The 18,922-nt window shown below is 34.1% G+C and overlaps 1 protein-coding gene across 1 annotated transcript; it reads left to right on the forward strand.

Annotated features, from left to right (window-relative positions):
* Positions 1-18,879, forward strand: Itgbn (Integrin betanu subunit). Its single transcript, XM_089706043.1, has 13 exons — positions 1-223; positions 8,842-8,986; positions 10,402-10,556; positions 10,791-10,956; positions 11,176-11,320; positions 11,674-11,863; positions 12,191-12,312; positions 12,735-13,064; positions 13,298-13,470; positions 13,847-14,038; positions 16,599-16,765; positions 17,144-17,335; positions 18,208-18,879. Exons 1-13 carry the CDS (start codon positions 166-168, stop codon positions 18,591-18,593), a joined length of 2,421 nt encoding a protein of 806 aa, XP_089562169.1. The 5' UTR covers positions 1-165; the 3' UTR covers positions 18,594-18,879.
* Positions 18,880-18,922: the final 43 nt, after the last annotated feature.

The following is an 18,922-nucleotide window of genomic DNA, read 5'->3' on the forward strand; positions in this document are numbered from 1 at the left end:
TGTCGAAGACGCGGGAGCGAGCTGGCGCGGCGGCGCTGCCCGCGCGTCCCCTTATCATCTTATCAGCCCTTATCACTTATCACTCATCGCGAATCCGATCGAGTTACAGTTGATTCACGCACGTGCAAATATCCGATACATATGTAATTTTAATTAAACCCGATCATGTACAATAAAGTGTTATTGTTTGTGTGTTTTATTATTGGATATGTTCACGGCCAAGGTAAGTTTTCCATGCAAGTGGAAATTGTTTTAATCTATTGTAACTAATTAAGATTAATGTTTCTGAATATAGGGCGTGGAAATTGTAGTTGAATCATTTACTTGAGTACTTATCATTTGGTTAAATCACACACAGCACATCTTTCTTTTATATATAAAAATGAATCGCAAAATGTGTTGGTAAGCGCATAACTCGAGAACGGCTGAACCCATTTCGATAATTCTTTTTTATTATATTCCTTGAAGTACGAGGATGGTTTTTATGTAGAGAAAACGTAAATATGTACCACGGGCGAAGCCGGGGCGGACCGCTAGTCTTATATATAAAAATGAATCGCAAAATGTGTTGGTAAGCGCATAACTCGAGAACGGCTGAACCGATTTCGATAATTCTTTTTTTATTATATTCCTTGAAGTACGAGGATGGTTTTTACGTAGCGAAAACGTAAATATGTACCACGGGCGAAGCCGGGGCGGACCGCTAGTCTTATATATAAAAATGAATCGCAAAATGTGTTGGTAAGCGCATAACTCGAGAACGGCTGAACCGATTTCGTTAATTGTTTTTTTATTATATTCCTTGAAGTACGAGGATGGTTCTTATGTAGAGAAAACGTAAATATGTACCACGGGCGAAGCCGGGGCGGACTGCTAGTCATTACTATATTTTTATCGTATTGATAGGATTTTTTTTTGAGACACTATGTTTAATAATTTATTTATTAAATTGTAAAATAGAGAAATAGAGTTCGAATCTAATGTAAAGGGGACAGCTTTAGAATTTTATTGTTATGTGTAAAATTATTGTACCTACTACCACTATTACAATTATTAGGTAGGTACATGAAATAAAAATAAATATTGAAATTAAATTTCATCTTTTTAATGTACAAACGACCACCCAGAAATATATTATGATTAAGGAATTCACTCATCATCCATCAACCACATTTAAAAACCATATTTAAAATAAATATTTTTCATGAAACAAACAGAATATGATGAATAGAATATAATATTTTCTAATACGTGATACGTTAAGTTTTAATCAGCCAATATTAATTAATATCATTTCATTTACAAACAGGCCTTCCAAAAACACAATACGGAAATAACTACAATAATTAAAACTACTTCGTCTTTATCAGACCATAAACGTCCTATTACTTAACTTTATCTACAAAAAGAATGATTTATATGATGTTGGTGAGTCCATAAAATAAATGTGCTTCAAAAATAAACTGAAGGAGCTCGCCGGATCCCAAACCCACCTGTTATGGAAGTTTGCTTTCAGGAATAGGAAATATTCTATTTAAGAATGAAATTTTGGGCTTAATTCAGGACAGTGACACGTGCTTACTATTTCGACGGTATTTTGTTTCCACGTTGACGGAATTAGTTTGAACGTCGTAAAAGCTTTTGTTTTAACTGGATGGATGCAACGCTTTTGTTCTTGACGATGTGTGGAAATATAAAGTGAAGGACTTTCAGATATTTTGAAACGTATAGAAGACATATTTCAGAGCTAAATAGAAATGCTATAATTCTTTAATATTATATTGTGTGTATTAAGGAAATGCAATACATATCAATAACGTTATTGGTTTAATTGGTCCGATTTGAGATATAGGTTAATTACATCCTATACACAGGTATAAACAACTTTAAGCCACAGATAATATTCTGGAAATCTCTAGATCTTCCTCGATAAATCAGAATGAATACTATGATTCTGTATAATATTTTCTGCATACATATGCAGACATAGTTTGTGTTTACATAGGTAATTTGCACTGAAATTTAGCGCATCTCAATTTTATCTATAAATACAGAAGAACATTGTGCTTTAAATCAAGCCTAACTATTTGTAATAAACCTTAAAACTTAGTGGAAGTTCCTTGTTAGTTATTTGCTACGATACAAAGTATATGACGTTACAAGTATCTAGAAGGTAACCTAGCGCATCATATCGTAGACAATATTGCAATTATTTTTTATTTTAATATTATATACTACTACGATACACTTTTGAAAATTATATATATTCATTACCTACTGCTACCTACTGCAGTATAAGAAAAATTGAAAACGCTCTGAACGAGAAACCTCGGCCGACTGAAAAAAAAAGGAGAAAATTTAAGTGTACCTACATAGAAAATACAAGTTTTATTGAGATGAAATATCGATGTCGGCGAGGATACATCACGATTCTAATGTAAGCAGACCTAAATAACGTTCCATGAATAAATACAAATATTGAACGTAGCAACAACTCTATATTATGTACATACAATATTCAGAGTTAATCCATACTTAATACATATTATAAATGCGAAAGTAACTCTGTCTGTCTGTCTGTTACTCAATTACGCCCTAACTACTGAACCAATTTGCATGAAATTTGGTATAGAGATATTTTGATACCCGAGAAAGGACATAGGATAGGTTTTATCCCGGAAATCCTACGGGAACGGGTTTTTCTTTGAAAACGCGGGCGAAGCCGCGGGTGGAAAGCTAGTAACTTATAAATTGAGTATTGAATGAAGATTTACACAAGAATAATGTCACTCCAACGGTCCAACCTGTTAATGTCCCATAAAAATATTGTAAGTATAATTGAACAAAATATAATAGTTCTATAATTAATTAAACATTCTGTCTCTACCTTTTTTTTGTAAGTATATTTTTTGTATGTTTAAATATAAGTGTATTTAATGTATATGTAAGAAAATTTTAGAATTCAGCTACACTTCGGTTTTTTATAATAATTATATATAATTACATAGTTACTTAACTGTAAGAGTACCACTTTATAAAAATCATATAACTTCGTTGAATTTCGTATAGCTTTGGTATAACTAATCAAAGTGAAGAAAAAGCCGTCGCTACGATAATTATGAAAGACCCTAACAATGCAGCTTTAATTATACGGTGTCAAATATATCAGAAAATCGATGGTACAATTTTATTAGCTTTAACACGTGCGTGTAATAGTTATTAGATGAATAGCTTCATCCCGTGGCGCCATGTGCGTCCAATTAATCGTCTGTTGCTATCTTTTATATACTTTCTTCATTCTTGTAGTATGTATATTGTGTTAGTGAGAATATGTTATATAAGGTTGTTTCATTTTACGGAATAAGACTGAATGTTTCAATTTTGATCAAGAATAAGAAAGCTCTATCTTTAGGTATAGCCTATGGTACCCATTATACAGGGTGTCCCAAAAAGTAGTGATGAACGGAAGCTGGGAGGTAGAGGACGAAGAGGGCTATCCGAATCACCCCCATGTGTGTTATGCGATTTTTTGTATTTTCGGAGTTATTACATTTTTTTCAATTTTTCATCTATCGCCGAGTACGATGATATTTTTATTTATGGTGACGTGAATTATTGCGCTAGATGCTTGATTTTTTTTGTGTGCTAAGCTGAAATATAGGCTAATTCAGTATGGTAACATTTACTATCGTTAGATCTTCGAATGGAATAAAAAAAAGAATTAAATGCCAAGAAAGATAAAATTACCCAGTATGTTCATAACTTCAAGGGCACATAAAAAAATAAAATCACATAAAAAAGGTTTTCTATTTGGCTTTTAAAAACTTGCTCTATCGATCAGGTAGCTACCCTAAAAATTTCATTTTATTATTCAGAAGGCTTCAATCGAAAAATTGAAATCTAAATGTGGTAAGTGCAAAATTTTTATTAACATGATGATCATTAAAACCAATAAATAGGTGTTTAATTACCAGAATTTTTTTAAAATAGCCCCGCTGTTGCTCAATGCAAGTGCGACATCACCGTAAAAAGTTGTCTTTTAAATGTCTGAATGCTCTTTTATCATTTTTAATGGTTTCTTCTGCACTATGAATTTCCGGGTTATTTCGTCCAAATTGTGGCATTCTCTCAAGTAGCCGAGGTCTTTTTAGTATCCCCATTGAAACAAATGAATGGGGTTTAGGTCGAGGGACCGTGGAGGCCAGGCTTTAAAGCAGGCGTCACCGGCGCATGCGCAGGCTGCAACGACCAATCCATCTTTCAGGGTATTTTTGCCCTTTAGCCTGGCCTCCACGGTCTCCGGACATAAACCCTATTGATTTTTTTCCGTGGGGATACTACAAAGACGAGAGACTGCCACAATTTGGACGAAATAACCCGGAAATTCATAGTAGCAGAAGAAACCATTAAAAATGATAAAAGAGCATTCAGACATTTAAAAGACAACTTTTTACGGTGATGTCGCACTTGCATTGAGCAACAGCGGGGCTATTTTAAAAAAATTCTGGTAATTAAACACCTATTTATTGGTTTTAGTGATCATCATGTTAATAAAAATTTTGCACTTACCACATTTAGATTTCAATTTTTCGATTGAACCCTTCTGAATAATAAAATGAAATTTTTAGGGTAGCTACCTGATCGATAGAGCAAGTTTTTAAAAGCCAAATGGAAAACCTTTTTATGTGATTTTATTTTTTTATGGGCCCTTAAATTTATGAGCATACTGGGTAATTTTATCTTTCTTGGCATTTAATTCTTTTTTTATTCCATTTGAAGATCTAACGATAGTAAATGTTACCATACTGAATTGGCCTATCTTTCAGCTTAGCACACAAAAAAAATCAAGTATCTAGCGCAATAATTCACGTCACCATAAATAAAAATTTGATCGTACTCGGCGATAGATGAAAAATTGAAAAAAACGTCATAACTCCGAAAGTACGAAAAATCGCATAACACACATGGGGGTGATTCGGATAGCCCTCTAATTCCTCTACCTCCCAGCTTCAGTATATCACTACTTTTTGGGACACCCTGTATAGATATCCTGGAGTACAGATTCGATAGGTACATAGTTTTATTAGTATTGATACAATCGAAGTATTAAATCAATTTTAAATTAATTTTGTTAATTTCCTGGCTCGGACGATTTGAAAATATATTTCAGTTTTTATACTTCTATTTCCGTAGCAAGCAAAGCTGTGGGAATAAAGTATCAAGTAATCAAATTTCAAATTTAACTAACAGATACACAATGATTTCACGGGAACAGATTATATAATGTACATAGAAATAAACTACAAAGAACTAAAATCGAGCTTCAATGTTTTCATTCTGTCTCTAGGTCGTAATATTTTGTACAGTATCCAAATAAGCAGATACATGGATTGACCATGTTAATGATGTAAGCATATTATTTTTGCTCCATGTTGCGGTCATCTGTTTAGTGTCAATACACGCCCACTTAATATTTACATTTAATTATAGATAGCTTTGTTTTATTCGAGCAACAATTTAAAGAGCTCATTTTACAGGTTTGATTTATTCGAGATGTTTTGTTCGGCTAAATAAGTAACTAGCTCGTAGTCTTTATTGTAAGCAGTATCTCTATTATATGAAATGGAACTGCATGTTGAAAAGATATGAAATGTTTCTAAAATTTCTGCCATATGTACGAATAAAACCTGGTAAAGTAAAGTAAGTAGGAAAAATAAACGATGTATTAAATATAGGTATTATGGCAGTCAGTTCAGTCAAATTAAAACTACGACGGTCTTTTAATTTTTCTTTTACAATAATGACCTTAAATAAATAATTCATGGTGAGATCATAAAAAAACCTTTGTGGAAATCGCTTCCACACAGTTATATGAATGTTACTTTTAAGTTTTCTTTCGTATTTTCTCAGATTTTACAGCCAATATACAAAGTAAAAAGTTATAAAAGTGGTTAGTATTCTTCGAAAAAGTTTAACCCACCAACAACGTTCACTATGTATTAAATGGATGTCGTTATACCATATTTGCAAGTAATGTCACAGTTTTTACCGTCGAATTTAAATTATAATATGAAAACACTAAAATGCCGCCAAATTTATATGATATGCTCTAAATTCTAATGAACTGATTTTAATGAAAGTAAAAAACATAATATAACATATTATGCTAAGTTAGTCTATCTATAATGGTATATAAATATTGCCCTATTTGTTAAACTACAGTAGTAACAGCACCCATTTTACCGATTAAACTCATACCTATATACATATATGATCTAACTAAGAGTGTCATAGTTAAGTCCACCTTACATTTCCAACCATATCTATTCGCATCCTGCAATATTTGACTCTTTCCGAACATGTAACTAAGAATACAAATTTCTAGAGTAATAAATACTTAAAAATGTACACGTATTTACAGTGGAAAGACGTGAAATGTCTCCGTGTAAACAAATAAGTAATCAATAGGTGCGACGGGTGTGCGGATTGAGGTCGGCACTCGGCATACGTCTGTGTCATGCTTGAATCATTATTTTGTTATCAGTACATGATATTTTTCACACGGTCTTTAAAGTAATGCGAAATGTGAATTATTTTTGAATAAATATCACATATGAGTGTGATACATAAAGTCCCTAGGAAAGTCGCCGTCGTAAAAACAAACATTCGTAAACATCAATGTTAGACCTTTAAATTAAATATTGGTAAAAAGTTTCGTGTTGTACGTTTGCTTTTCATTAGGCATTAAATATAATAATAATAATAATAATCATTTATTTGCAGACACATGAAGTCCATAGTAAATAAATTTAGGTACATATGAATCAAAAATTATCATTTTACAAAATCAAAAATAACTCAAAAATACATGCATATTATAACAATGTCAAAATTATAATACAAAAATTAAAATATAATATACTTCATTTCTAATTAATTAATAATTGATAAATCATGTCCAAAAACATTAAATTTAGATACATATAAATCGAAAAATTACCATTTTAAAATCAATAAATTAAAATATAATAAACATTTATTTCTAATTAATTAAATAACAATTGATAAAAATCATTTTAGTCAGTCAGCCGCAGAACAAAACACGCATTAATAACTACTTATCTAGAGCCGAGCTGTGTGTGCAGTCTCACCCACCGACCAAGCATCGGGCAGTCCCACCGGTCACTAAATGCCCTCAACATGCCGTGGGTGCTTGTATCTGTTCTGCGCCGGAGAGAAGCGCATCGTTTGCGCCAAATATGCCAAATATGCCCCAGATGGGAATTATGGTGTTATATTACATTGAGTACCTACGAACAATCAACAAAGAAACGCTGGAAAAGTTTAAATAATGTTTCTTTGGAAATAAATTTATTTAAGAAGTATTTTAATCACTTTCATGTAAGTTTCATAGTATAGAGAGTACACAGAGTAGAGAGTGTAGAGTTGATGAAATACGTTTTTGTAACGGATTGTTTCATTCTTGGTTCATAATAAATATTATATTAAAAGCTACCCGTAGCTTTGAAATCATAGAATCTCAACAATTTCCATCAGGTGTGAATTGCTCTTACAACAAAAATTAAAATTGGTTGTTAATATAATACCTACGCAATGCGTAAAAGTCGCGGCACGATTCAGTTCTCTCGTCTGTATCGCTTATTAACATTAATTCTATTGTTATCTATCGTTATCATTTTTCTTTTCTGTCGTATGTGTCCTAGATAGCCAATAATTGAATTAATTAATGAATAGAACTGATCAGTGTCCTTAGAAGATTTCTCAGACATAAGTACCTGCATGAGTTGATGCACATTTTATTTAGAGGGATATTCTAGACATTTTTTCCTATAACAATTCCAATTCGACTACTTGATTAAAATATATTTAGAAAAATATTTAAGTAATTTACATGAACGCGGATATTCACATTTTACACACATTTTTTTAAGCTCTACAAGAAAGTTAAGAAGATTTGATAACATGATACATGATAATCATTTATGGTATTTTCGTGGCTTTTATTAAACCCGAAGCATACGTTAATCTCACTGACTAAAGCCTCAGATAAAAGACACCGACAAGTAACATCGTGGATGCCATGGATCTGACTGGTTTTCTAATATTTATTCTTAATTCTTAAAGGACTTTTCGTGACTTCATACAAATCATACTTAGGTACCTACTAAGTATTTATTATGACTGAAGTTTATTGTGTCCAAACAGTTTAAAGTAAATCTTTTTGTCGAGTCTGAGTCAATTAAAAAATTAAGTAAAGTATAATATAAGGATAGTATCTAAAGCTACGGTTTCATTGTGAGTAAAGTAAACTTTTCCATGCTTTAAAATGCATTTAAATTAAGTTTCACTTTTAAAAAATATATATAGTCATAGACATAAGGGAATAGTGTTAAAACATACGTTTCAAAACAAATACCGTAAAAGAAAGAGACATTAAGGTTAAAAGTTCAAACTTTCTCTCCCTTGATATCGTTTTCATACAAGATTCAAACAGCTGGGCATCAAGGCAAGGTGTGTTTTGGGCGCGATACCAATTGGCATGGATATAAGTGTAGTAATAATAACGTTATCATTGTAAATAAACTGGTGCATTATTAATAGTTGCACTTGAAGATTTAAATAGCTGAGAATTGCCCAATCGTTTTACTATAATGTCTTACGTCTTTTTTACAGAACTAGTCAACAAACAGTTTTGTACAGAGGATATGAAATATGAGTGTTAAGAATATTTAAGAAAGATAAATATGGTACTTATGCGTCCAAACTTATGTCAAGTCATGGCTCACATTTTAATAATTTTTATTCAAACAATTGTTGCAGTAATACAGCAGCAGGACCTCATAAACAAGCTGGTGTGCATCCAGCACGAGCAGTGCGGGCCGTGCCTCTCCGCCGCGTCGCACTGCCGCTGGTGCGCCGACCCGTACTACCCGGCCACTGCGCCGCGCTGCAATGATGACGAGAGGTGCTTATGTAGTGTACAGTACGATTGGCGGCTCAAAACATCGTATGATCCGATGCGCAGAAAACAATTTTAGGTATTAGCGGGACGTTAAGGGACCTGTGCGCACCCGCACTTGCACATGCACCTAACTTCCGAACCGCCATTAAGTTTGAATCGAACTATAGTAGTGTATACTGCCATACAACAGAACTAATTAACTATAAGCATTTTGGTGCCCATAACGACCTGGCGCCTAGAGCAACTGCTCTACCCAAATACCGGTTCTGAATACAATCTATCAGGTTATCAGGAAGGATAGGATATTCATTTATATACCTAGTTACCTAATAGTTTTAGTAAGTTTGGCGAACCGATTGTGTAGATCTTCGTGTAATCACAAGATTTCAAGATAATTAAGTCTTATTAATTATCAAGGCAGCTCTGAAACATTCTTTCTATAGAATTACAAGCTTACGCATCTCGAGGTTAACAACATTTAATTACAACAGTTATTTGCGTTACTCGCACGTTGAATGGGAGACTGATCAAGTCATTTTTTGATTGATCTTAGATCGTGATTACAACGCGCAGGGATCAATGGGACCTAAAGCTGGACACTAACAAGCTGCGATATGAAAGCTATAGTCTGAATTATAGCTTTGAATATCTTAAAAAAATGTTTTTTTCAGATATAACGGTGTTAGAGCCATATTGATATTTTATCGTGACTCTACCTAAAAAAAATATTCGTTTTTTTTACCCTTTTTAATGAAGAGGCCATTTTTAAATACCTATTGAATACTATCGCTGTCCTATTTATAGTTGAGTTTTGTTTTAATCATAATCTTCAATAGATAGCTACACGATTTACGCATATGAAAGCGTAAATCGCTATGAAGCGTAGCAAGTATTATAACATGAGGTTTATTTCATCGGAAACGCATGCTGAGTTAGTTAATGTTATCATTGATCGACGGCGAACATAATGTTTTAAGACAGTAAAAGCGCTCCGAATGAGATGTACAGGTTTAAAAGAAGTAACCTTTGCCCTATTAAACTTTGAATATTGTTGATAACTTTTAATGATATATCAATACACAGTGGGAAGTATGTAAGTGGAATGTATGAGGAGGTTTCTCTAAACATAAACATTAAGTTGTTTTAATATAATAATGCAGATTTCTTCGAAGATAGAAGAGAAGAAATTGTCTTCGAGATACTTCCAGTGAAAAGCTCATAAAATAAACCGACTGATTATTAAATAATATCATTATTAATATGGTAATTTTCAATAGTTTTTACATGAATGAACAACCAATCTATTATGGATAAATCGTTTAACTTACGTGCGACAATTATTTTTGTATTTATTCCACATTTTATATCTACAAATACTCAAAGCTAAATAAGGTAGCTAAATCATAGAAAAATTTCAGCTTAGTTGCCTTTGGATGTGGACAAGGTATGATACAACGGCCTGAGAAGTCAGTGAGGGAGGTGGCAGACAATCGTAGTCTTCAAGACATGTTGCCAGACAGTCTGGAGGCTGTGCAGATACAACCGCAGAGGATAAAGCTTTCTTTAAAACCACGTAAGTGAAGCTTAGAGTAGTTTTAGACTCGTTGTTATGATGCTTCTTCTCCATTACTAGTAGTGAAAACAATTGCAAAAATTATTGGTGGAATTGCTGTGTATGTAACATGTGCAATATATCGAGTGTCTCATCAAAATTTTACTTCATCATCATTAGAAATATAATAAAAAAACTACAAGTAGCTCTATTAAGAGCTTATATGAACATTTAAATAAGCTATTTTATTTTCAGGTGAAACAAGAAAAATTCAGTTCCAATACCGTCCAGCGAGAAATTATCCGTTAGATTTGTACTACTTGATGGATCTCACGTGGTCGATGAAGGATGACAAGGAAACACTTGTATCTTTGAGAGACGATCTTCCTGAAATGCTGAAAAACTTGACGGATAACTTTAGGTAATAAAAATGTTATTAATTGCATAATTAAATGACTGTGGTATATAAATCTAGTTTTGGCGAAGCTTAATCAAATAAGCAGTAAAATGATATTTTATATTATGTTAGACGTTATTTAGCATTCAAAATTGTTTGTGTTAAAAACTCACCTTAGCAAAGCTGCTTGTTTGTTTGAGAAAAGGCTCTATGTACGTAATATCATCTTGTGACAATTTTCAGATTGGGTTTTGGAAGTTTTGCCGAGAAGCCTGTAATGCCTTTTATAAGCGTAGACCCGGGGCGTAGAGCAAACCCTTGCACTGTTGAGGAAGTAGACTGCGAGGCTACTTATAGCTACAAACATCATCTTTCTCTTACTAATATGGTAATTTTTTATAAGTACATGAATTAAGTATTTTTTTTATTAGACTAGGAAATTACGAAATCGAGGTTCTTCGTGATTTCAACGCTGTAAAAAATCTATTTCCAAAATCATGCAAATTCAAGATACGCGAAAGAATGTATATAACTATAGCTTTATCTATAAGTAAATGTTTTATAATCTTTCGGCAAAATTTTATGTAGCAGTTACTTAGGTACACTATAAATTTTAAAATTGTTATCTAAAAATCTCTACATACACCATCTCTACATTTGCAATGTAATCACGTTGGCCACTAGATATCACCTATAATCTATATACTTTACTTATAAAATTTTTATTTTATAACTTTCCAGGTGAATGAATTCATAGAAAGTGTAAACAGTAGTTCAGTGACGGCAAATTTGGACAACGCGGAGGCGCAATTGGACGCGCTGGTCCAGGCGATATCGTGCGGGAGTCGGATCGGATGGGCGACGCGCAGCCGGAAAATTATCATTTTGTTGTCTGATGGCTTGCTGCATACCGCTGGCGATGGGAAACTAGGTGATTATTAAGAAATACCTTACGGGGTTGAGCTTACCTACATATAAGTATTGTTCTTATTTAAAAGCTTTAGAAGCTGAAATGCGCTTAATATCAAATAATAGTTTCTATTATAGGTACGTCGGGTTCCATTATATTATAATTGATACAATTAAAATGCTTGTTTATATATTAAAAAAAAAACACATATTTTATAATAGGTACCTATCCGCATATAGAAAATTGTTTGCGATTTAGCTAGAAGTTTGTGACTAAGTGCAAAATGTATTTGTGGATCCCGATAATTTATAGATCCTAAATGATTGACAAATCACGATCTATTTACAGGCGGTGCTTCCCTGAAAAACGACGAAACGTGCCATTTAGACGAAAACGGGTATTATTCTGAAGCCGCTAAATACGACTATCCTTCCATTGCTCAAGTTTACCGACTCTTGGATATGTATAAGGTAAATATAACTCGGCACTGTTTGCAGAAATAGATTAAAATACGTTACGCAAATCTTTTCTTTCCTTATCGCAAAGATTAAAGTGTAGTTAGTTTTGAGTTACTCATTCGGTTGTGTAACGTTTTGTTTAATCTTTCGCTAATATTTACCTACTCTATTTTCCTTGGTCAAACAACTTATGTTAATATTTTCTTCCGCTTTGCTACCTAAACAATGATAGCCAGACTTTAGACTAAACGAGTTGGTTTTTAAACTGATAATAATGTTCATTAGTTAATAGTTACAAAACTAAGAATACCTGATTGATCTATTAAACATTCGTTTAGTACCTAAGTTTCGAAACTTAAATGACAATTTTCTTTACAATCATAAATTATTCAGTTAACTCAATCTCCCATTAAGTTTATCACTACCAATTTCAGGTGAACGTAATTTTCGCAGTAACGGAAAGCGTAAAAGACCACTACGACAGCTTGCACCAGCTCCTCAGCGATTTCACGTACATCGCCAAATTGGAAAGCGACAGTTCTAACATTCTGAAGTTAGTAAAAACGGGTTACGAAGACATCGTGAGTGTCGTGGATTTCGAAGACGATGCCAGTTCGGGCCCTGTGAAGGTCAAGTACTTTACCGACTGTGGAGTGAAAGGTGGTACGTTGGTCGAAGCGAAGCGCTGTTCTGGCGTCGAATATGGCATGACTATTAATTACGAGGCTCACGTTACGCTGGATTCTTGTCCCGAATTCAAAAAGGTTCGTATCTGTTTTGCGTATGTGTATCACATTAATTAGCAAGTTATTTGAATCTCATTACGGTTTTTGTGCAGTCTACGTGCTGTTTGGCTTGTTTGGTAGTGCAAATTTAGATTGCAAGTGTAAACCTTAGAATTTTTTATAAGGTTTTTAAATTGAATTCTCAATAAATGTATTATGAATGGAACTTAAAATTATTGTCCTACCAATAATATTATGTATTTTATTTCCAGTCGCAACAAACAATCACAATATCTGAAAGTCAGCTGGGTCAGGATTCCTTAACCCTAGAGGTGGATATACAATGCGGTTGCAACTGCGAGAGTGATCTGATAAAAGACATGTCGCTGACGTGCCCGGCACATTCACACCTCGTTTGCGGTGTTTGTCAGTGTAATAAAGGATGGTAAGGAACTTTTTTTAAGGATAAATGCATGTAAAAATAAAGATAGACATATAAAGATGCAGTTTATTGTTCAAAATGTATGTTAATATGTTATTTATTAGATAAGATGTCTCCATTGTTGGAAGTATTTGAACGTATAGTTGACTGCGATAGCAACTAGAACTTTTGTTACTATTGCTGTTTTAACCTTAATATTATATAGAACAATAGTTGTAACATTAAAAAAATATCATGTAGTAATTTCTCTATACTCTATCATCACTCCTTGACCATAACCATCGTAAGAATTAACTTAGTCATCTCATAAAAAAAATCTACATCAGAATCCTTAAACTACCTAGATTTACACACCATTAATAAATTTTATACATTCCAGGTCTGGTCCAAAATGCGATTGCTCCATAGAAGACGACGCAGCCTCCGCCGCTTTGCTCTCACAATGCAGAGAGCCGAACTCAACACGTCTGATGACGTGTTCCGGCGCAGGGGACTGCTTGTGCGGGAAGTGCGAGTGTGATCGTGGCTTTAGTGGCAAGTTCTGCCAGTGTAAAGACTGTGAGATTAGTATGTGAGTGTTTGATGTGATCTTTCGTGTAAATCAATTACTAGTACCTATTAAAGTAGCATAGCGCTGATAATTTTATTTCGGTATCAATTACTAGTATAGTATTAGACTATCTGTGGTATCAATAAAAGTTTGTGTTGTTATTAGTCCATTGAATGAGTCCCTCCAAGGGGGGTCTAGAGTGCGTGAGTTAGTAACGTAAGATGTTTCTTCGGAAACATGTCAAGAGTCCCTAGGTAATAAACATACTAAAACCCCGGGACACTAGGAGGAGCCCCGGAGTGGGGGGAGGGGGGGAATGGGTCCATTTTTTCATTTATCGCTTAAATCTCAAAAACGGTACATTTTAGAGAAAAACTTTCATCGAAAAGTTGAAAGGCCATAAAATTATCTACAAGTTGTACCTAAATCATTTTTTCCTATATCCTACCGTTTCTGACGCAGTAAAAAATGATTTTGGCTCAAACAATTTCCCCATACTATACATCAATCGATCAAAAAATATTTCTTTCTTCCAAAAAACTCAAATGTGCAACTTGTGACCGGTACTGATAGATTGCTCTTAATTAGGTCTATAATTGGTAACATAAACACATTCCTCCATGGAAGCCTTTAGGAGGAATCGATTGTCAAAATATTATATTAGGGCAGTTTGAGTTACTGAACTTGATCTTTTTATTTTTTTTCTTCCAAAAAACTCAAAAGTGCAACTTGTGACCGGTACAGATAGATTGCTCATAATTAGTTCTATCATTGATAAAAATACCAGATTCCACCACGGCGGCGTTTACGGGGAATTGAATTTTATCAGGGTAGTTACGATACTTGAACTTTTATTTTTTTTCTTCCAAAAAACTCAAAAGTGCAACTTGTGACCGGTACAGATAGATTGCTCATAATTAGGTCTATCATTGATAAAAATACCAGATTCCACCATGGAGGCGTTTACGGGGAATTGAATTTTATTAGGATAGTTAGTTAAAAAGTTCAAGTATCGTAACTACCCTAATAAAATTCAATACCTCCTAAACGCCTCCATGGTGGAATCTGGTTTTTTTATCAATGATAGACCTAATTATGAGCAATCTATCGGTACCGGTCACAAGTTGCACTTATGAGTTTTTTGGAAGAAAAAAAATAGAAAGTTCAAGTATCGTAACTACCCTAATAAAATTCAATTCCCCGTAAACGCCTCCGTGGTGGAATCTAGTATTTTTATCAATGATAGACCTAATTATGAGCAATCTATCTGTACCGGTCACAAGTTGCACTTTTGAGTTTTTTGGGAGAAAAAAATAAAAAGATCAAGTTCAGTTACTCAAACTACCCTAATATAATATTTTGACAATCGATTCCTCCTAAAGGCTTCCATGGAGGAATGTGTTTATTTTACCAATTGTAGACCTAATTAAGAGCAATCTATCAGTACTGGTCACAAGTTGCACTTTTGAGTTTTTTGGAAGAAAAAAATAAAAAGATCAAGTTCAGTAACTCAAACTACCCTAATATAATATTTTGACAATCGATTCCTCCTAAAGGCTTCCATGGAGGAATGTGTTTATTTTACCAATTATAGACCTAATTAAGAGCAATCTATCAGTACCGGTCACAAGTTGCACTTTTGAGTTTTTTGGAAGAAAAAAAATAAAAAGTTCAAGTATCGTAACTACCCTAATAAAATTCAATTCCCCGTAAACGCCTCCGTGGTGGAATCTGGTATTTTTATCAATGATAGACCTTATTATGAGCAATCTATCTGTACCGGTCACAAGTTGCACTTTTGAGTTTTTTGGAAGAAAAAAATAAAAAGATCAAGTTCAGTAACTCAAACTACCCTAATATAATATTTTGACAATCGATTCCTCCTAAAGGCTTCCATGGAGGAATGTGTTTATTTTACCAATTATAGACCTAATTAAGAGCAATCTATCAGTACCGGTCACAAGTTGCACATTTGAGTTTTTTGGAAGAAAGAAATATTTTTTGATCGATTGATGTATAGTATGGGGAAATTGTTTGAGCCAAAATCATTTTTTACTGCGTAACTCAGAAACGGTAGGATATAGGAAAAAATGATTTAGGTACAACTTGTAGATAATTTTATTATCCCCCCACTCCGGGGCTCCTCCTAGTGTCCCGGGGTTTTAGTATGTTTATTACCTAGGGACTCTTGACATGTTTCCGAAGAAACATCTTACGTTACTAACTCACGCACTCTAGAACTTTTTATTCAATGGACTATATGTTGTAGTATAAAACGTTTTTCCAACTATGAATCCAAAAGCAGATCTTCAACTTTATGCGCCTCAGGAAAATTTATCAGCAAACCGATGTAAAATGTAAGAGTTTTATACTTTAGAAAGGAGAACTTTTTTAAGTATCTAGTTTGTTAATTTCACGCTGTGTCTACTATTAGCGGAATTTTATCTCTAATATGTAAAATACATACTTGCGTGTGATTTCATCCTGGATAAGCCTCGCATTTTTATAGCTGATACAAATTACGACAATATACATATTTCATTGTTTGTCTACTCTGCTCAAAAATTAATACCATTTCCAGTATGAACGGCATGGAGTGCGGCGGTGTAGAGCACGGCGTGTGCGTGTGCGGGCAGTGCGCGTGCGAGGAAGGCTGGCGCGGCGCCGCGTGTGACTGCACCACGGACGTCGGCAAGTGCGTGCCACCCACGGGCGATGTGTGTTCTGGGCATGGGGACTGTGTTTGTGGTACGTAGTGGAAAATCGTTAATAATATAGGTAGCGAAATATGTTTTTTGGGTAAAAAATCTAGACAGTAATTATTTCAAGAGAAATGAGGACGAAGAATAATGAGGCATATATTGTTAATATATATTTAAGCATATGTCCATTCCTTTCCAGCAATGCTCTTTACTATTCATATAAAAAGGCTTATTTTATTGCTATATATAGTAGGCAGTAGCCTTTATCTATCTAAAGAAATTGCTGAAAAAATGTTTTTATCCTTTATTCATATTTCATTCTGTATAATACTCCTAAGTGAGGCTGTCATGAACATTCAAAAATTCCCCATTTTAAAACACAACATACACAATAGATTTAAACATTTCAAACTTATATTTCCAGGTCGCTGCGAATGTTCCGCATCAGCAGACGGCATGAAATACTCGGGCATGTTCTGCGAAATGTGCGCGACGTGCGAGAACCCGCTGTGCGCGAACGCGGAGCCGTGCGTGCTCTGCCACTTGAGCAACAACTGCACCGAGTCGTGCAGCATCGCGGGCGTTAACTATACTGTGAGCGAGCGGTTGCACGATGGTGAGCTTTTAAGCTATTGCATAACTTCTATCGCGGGCCTTGAGCGCGGGGACCGAATCGAGAAATTCCGTAACGAAAAAGCCTCACGCTCCCCACTCCGACGGGCTCGGAGGTGTGGCTTGAAGGCATAGCATGCAATAGCTTTACCGCGGCAGTCCCCGAGTGCCACACGTCTTTTTCTTGTATGTAATGTTAAATATTTGATTGCGCGATTCGAAACGAAATCAAACTAAAAATCATAGCCAAAGGTTCACATAAATGCAAATCATGGTATGTTTTGCTAACTATGTAAACACAAAAAGAACAGAACATTAAGAACATTTTAACAGATAAAATTACACGTTAAGATGAGCTAGAAAATGATAAATGGGATATCTAGGGTAATAGCTATAACTGCGGTCAGTAACCGGCGTTGAGCTTAAAGCGTCATTAGAGGGAAGTAGGTAGTTTATTTTTTCACGGTCGTGATAATGGGAAGCTTCATTTACAGACTAAAGACGGCGCTAATTTACATAGCAATTAAGAGATGTGTATCTTTTGAAATCATATTTGGTCAGAAACGTAATAAAAGTGTTCACTGTTAATTAACTAGGCTTGTTCTGGTTTCAGTATAATTTTATGATTGTATCTCTATTTCAATTACTCAGTTATGGTGGAATTGGTAATTAAAAATTAGAAAATACGCACTCATGTTTACATGATTTGCGAGAGCTTGCAATTAGTATTACATTCATAACAGCACATGTGGTTACTGTTCTACACGTTGTTACAACTCACATATTTTTTAAGATAAGCTTTCAATTTCTAAGAGTAATGATAGCACAATTGAAATCTAGAAAAAGCTCTAATAGAAACCTTTAAATTATTTACAGAAACTGAAAAATCCTCCGACATCCCCTGCATCTTGCGGCGTTTGGAGGATGGTCTTGAGTGTGAATACAGATACACCTACAACGCAGCAGTACAATCTATGATCACCATGGAAATCGTCATCAGATCCAAGGAATGTTCCCAACCAGCTACCGCCAAGATCATGACGAGTGCAATTATTACTATGGCTTGTGTTATTCTTGGCGGGATAATCATTATTTTAGGCATAAAAAGCGCACAAATAGTGTCAGATAGACGAGCATATGCAAAGTTCTTACAAGAAGCCCAAGAGAGCAGAAAGCACATGCAAGAATTGAATCCTTTGTACATATCTCCCATTTCTGAGTTCACGTTACCTGAGTCGTATCCAAGGGATAGAAATGATTGAATATAGATTGATAAGTAGTTAATTTTTCAAATTTTATTAACATCTTTAAATATGAATTTTCATCAGTATATAATGTACATAATTAAATTAATCTAAATCTATTTGTCCCCTTGAATTTAATCTACCTTATAATAAAAATACGAACAAATTCACGTCGCCTGGCAAAAAATAACAATTACTATGTAAATTAGGCATTTTCATTTACTGTGTATTTAATTAATTAATAGATAATAATGGGCATTACTTTATAGATTAAGTAGGTGCTGTTAGTTTTCTTAATTATTATTGTTTATAATATTATTATAATCAGTGTGTCTACTATGTGTCTA

This window comes from Colias philodice, chromosome 17 (assembly GCF_061535455.1).
Source record: "Colias philodice isolate Cphi_HAF_F1 chromosome 17, ilColPhil1 Martin Lab GWU primary, whole genome shotgun sequence".
Classification (NCBI taxonomy): domain Eukaryota; kingdom Metazoa; phylum Arthropoda; class Insecta; order Lepidoptera; family Pieridae; genus Colias; species Colias philodice.

What these genes read in the sequence shown, in the direction of transcription:
- Itgbn (XM_089706043.1), top strand. Translation starts at nt 166, where the DNA reads ATGTACAATAAAGTGTTATTGTTTGTGTGTTTTATTATTGGATATGTT. An exon ending in GACTCTTGGATATGTATAAG is followed by an intron (nt 12,313 to 12,734) that starts GTAAATATAACT and finishes TACCAATTTCAG; the next exon opens with GTGAACGTAATTTTCGCAGT. An exon ending in GCATGGGGACTGTGTTTGTG is followed by an intron (nt 16,766 to 17,143) that starts GTACGTAGTGGA and finishes TTATATTTCCAG; the next exon opens with GTCGCTGCGAATGTTCCGCA.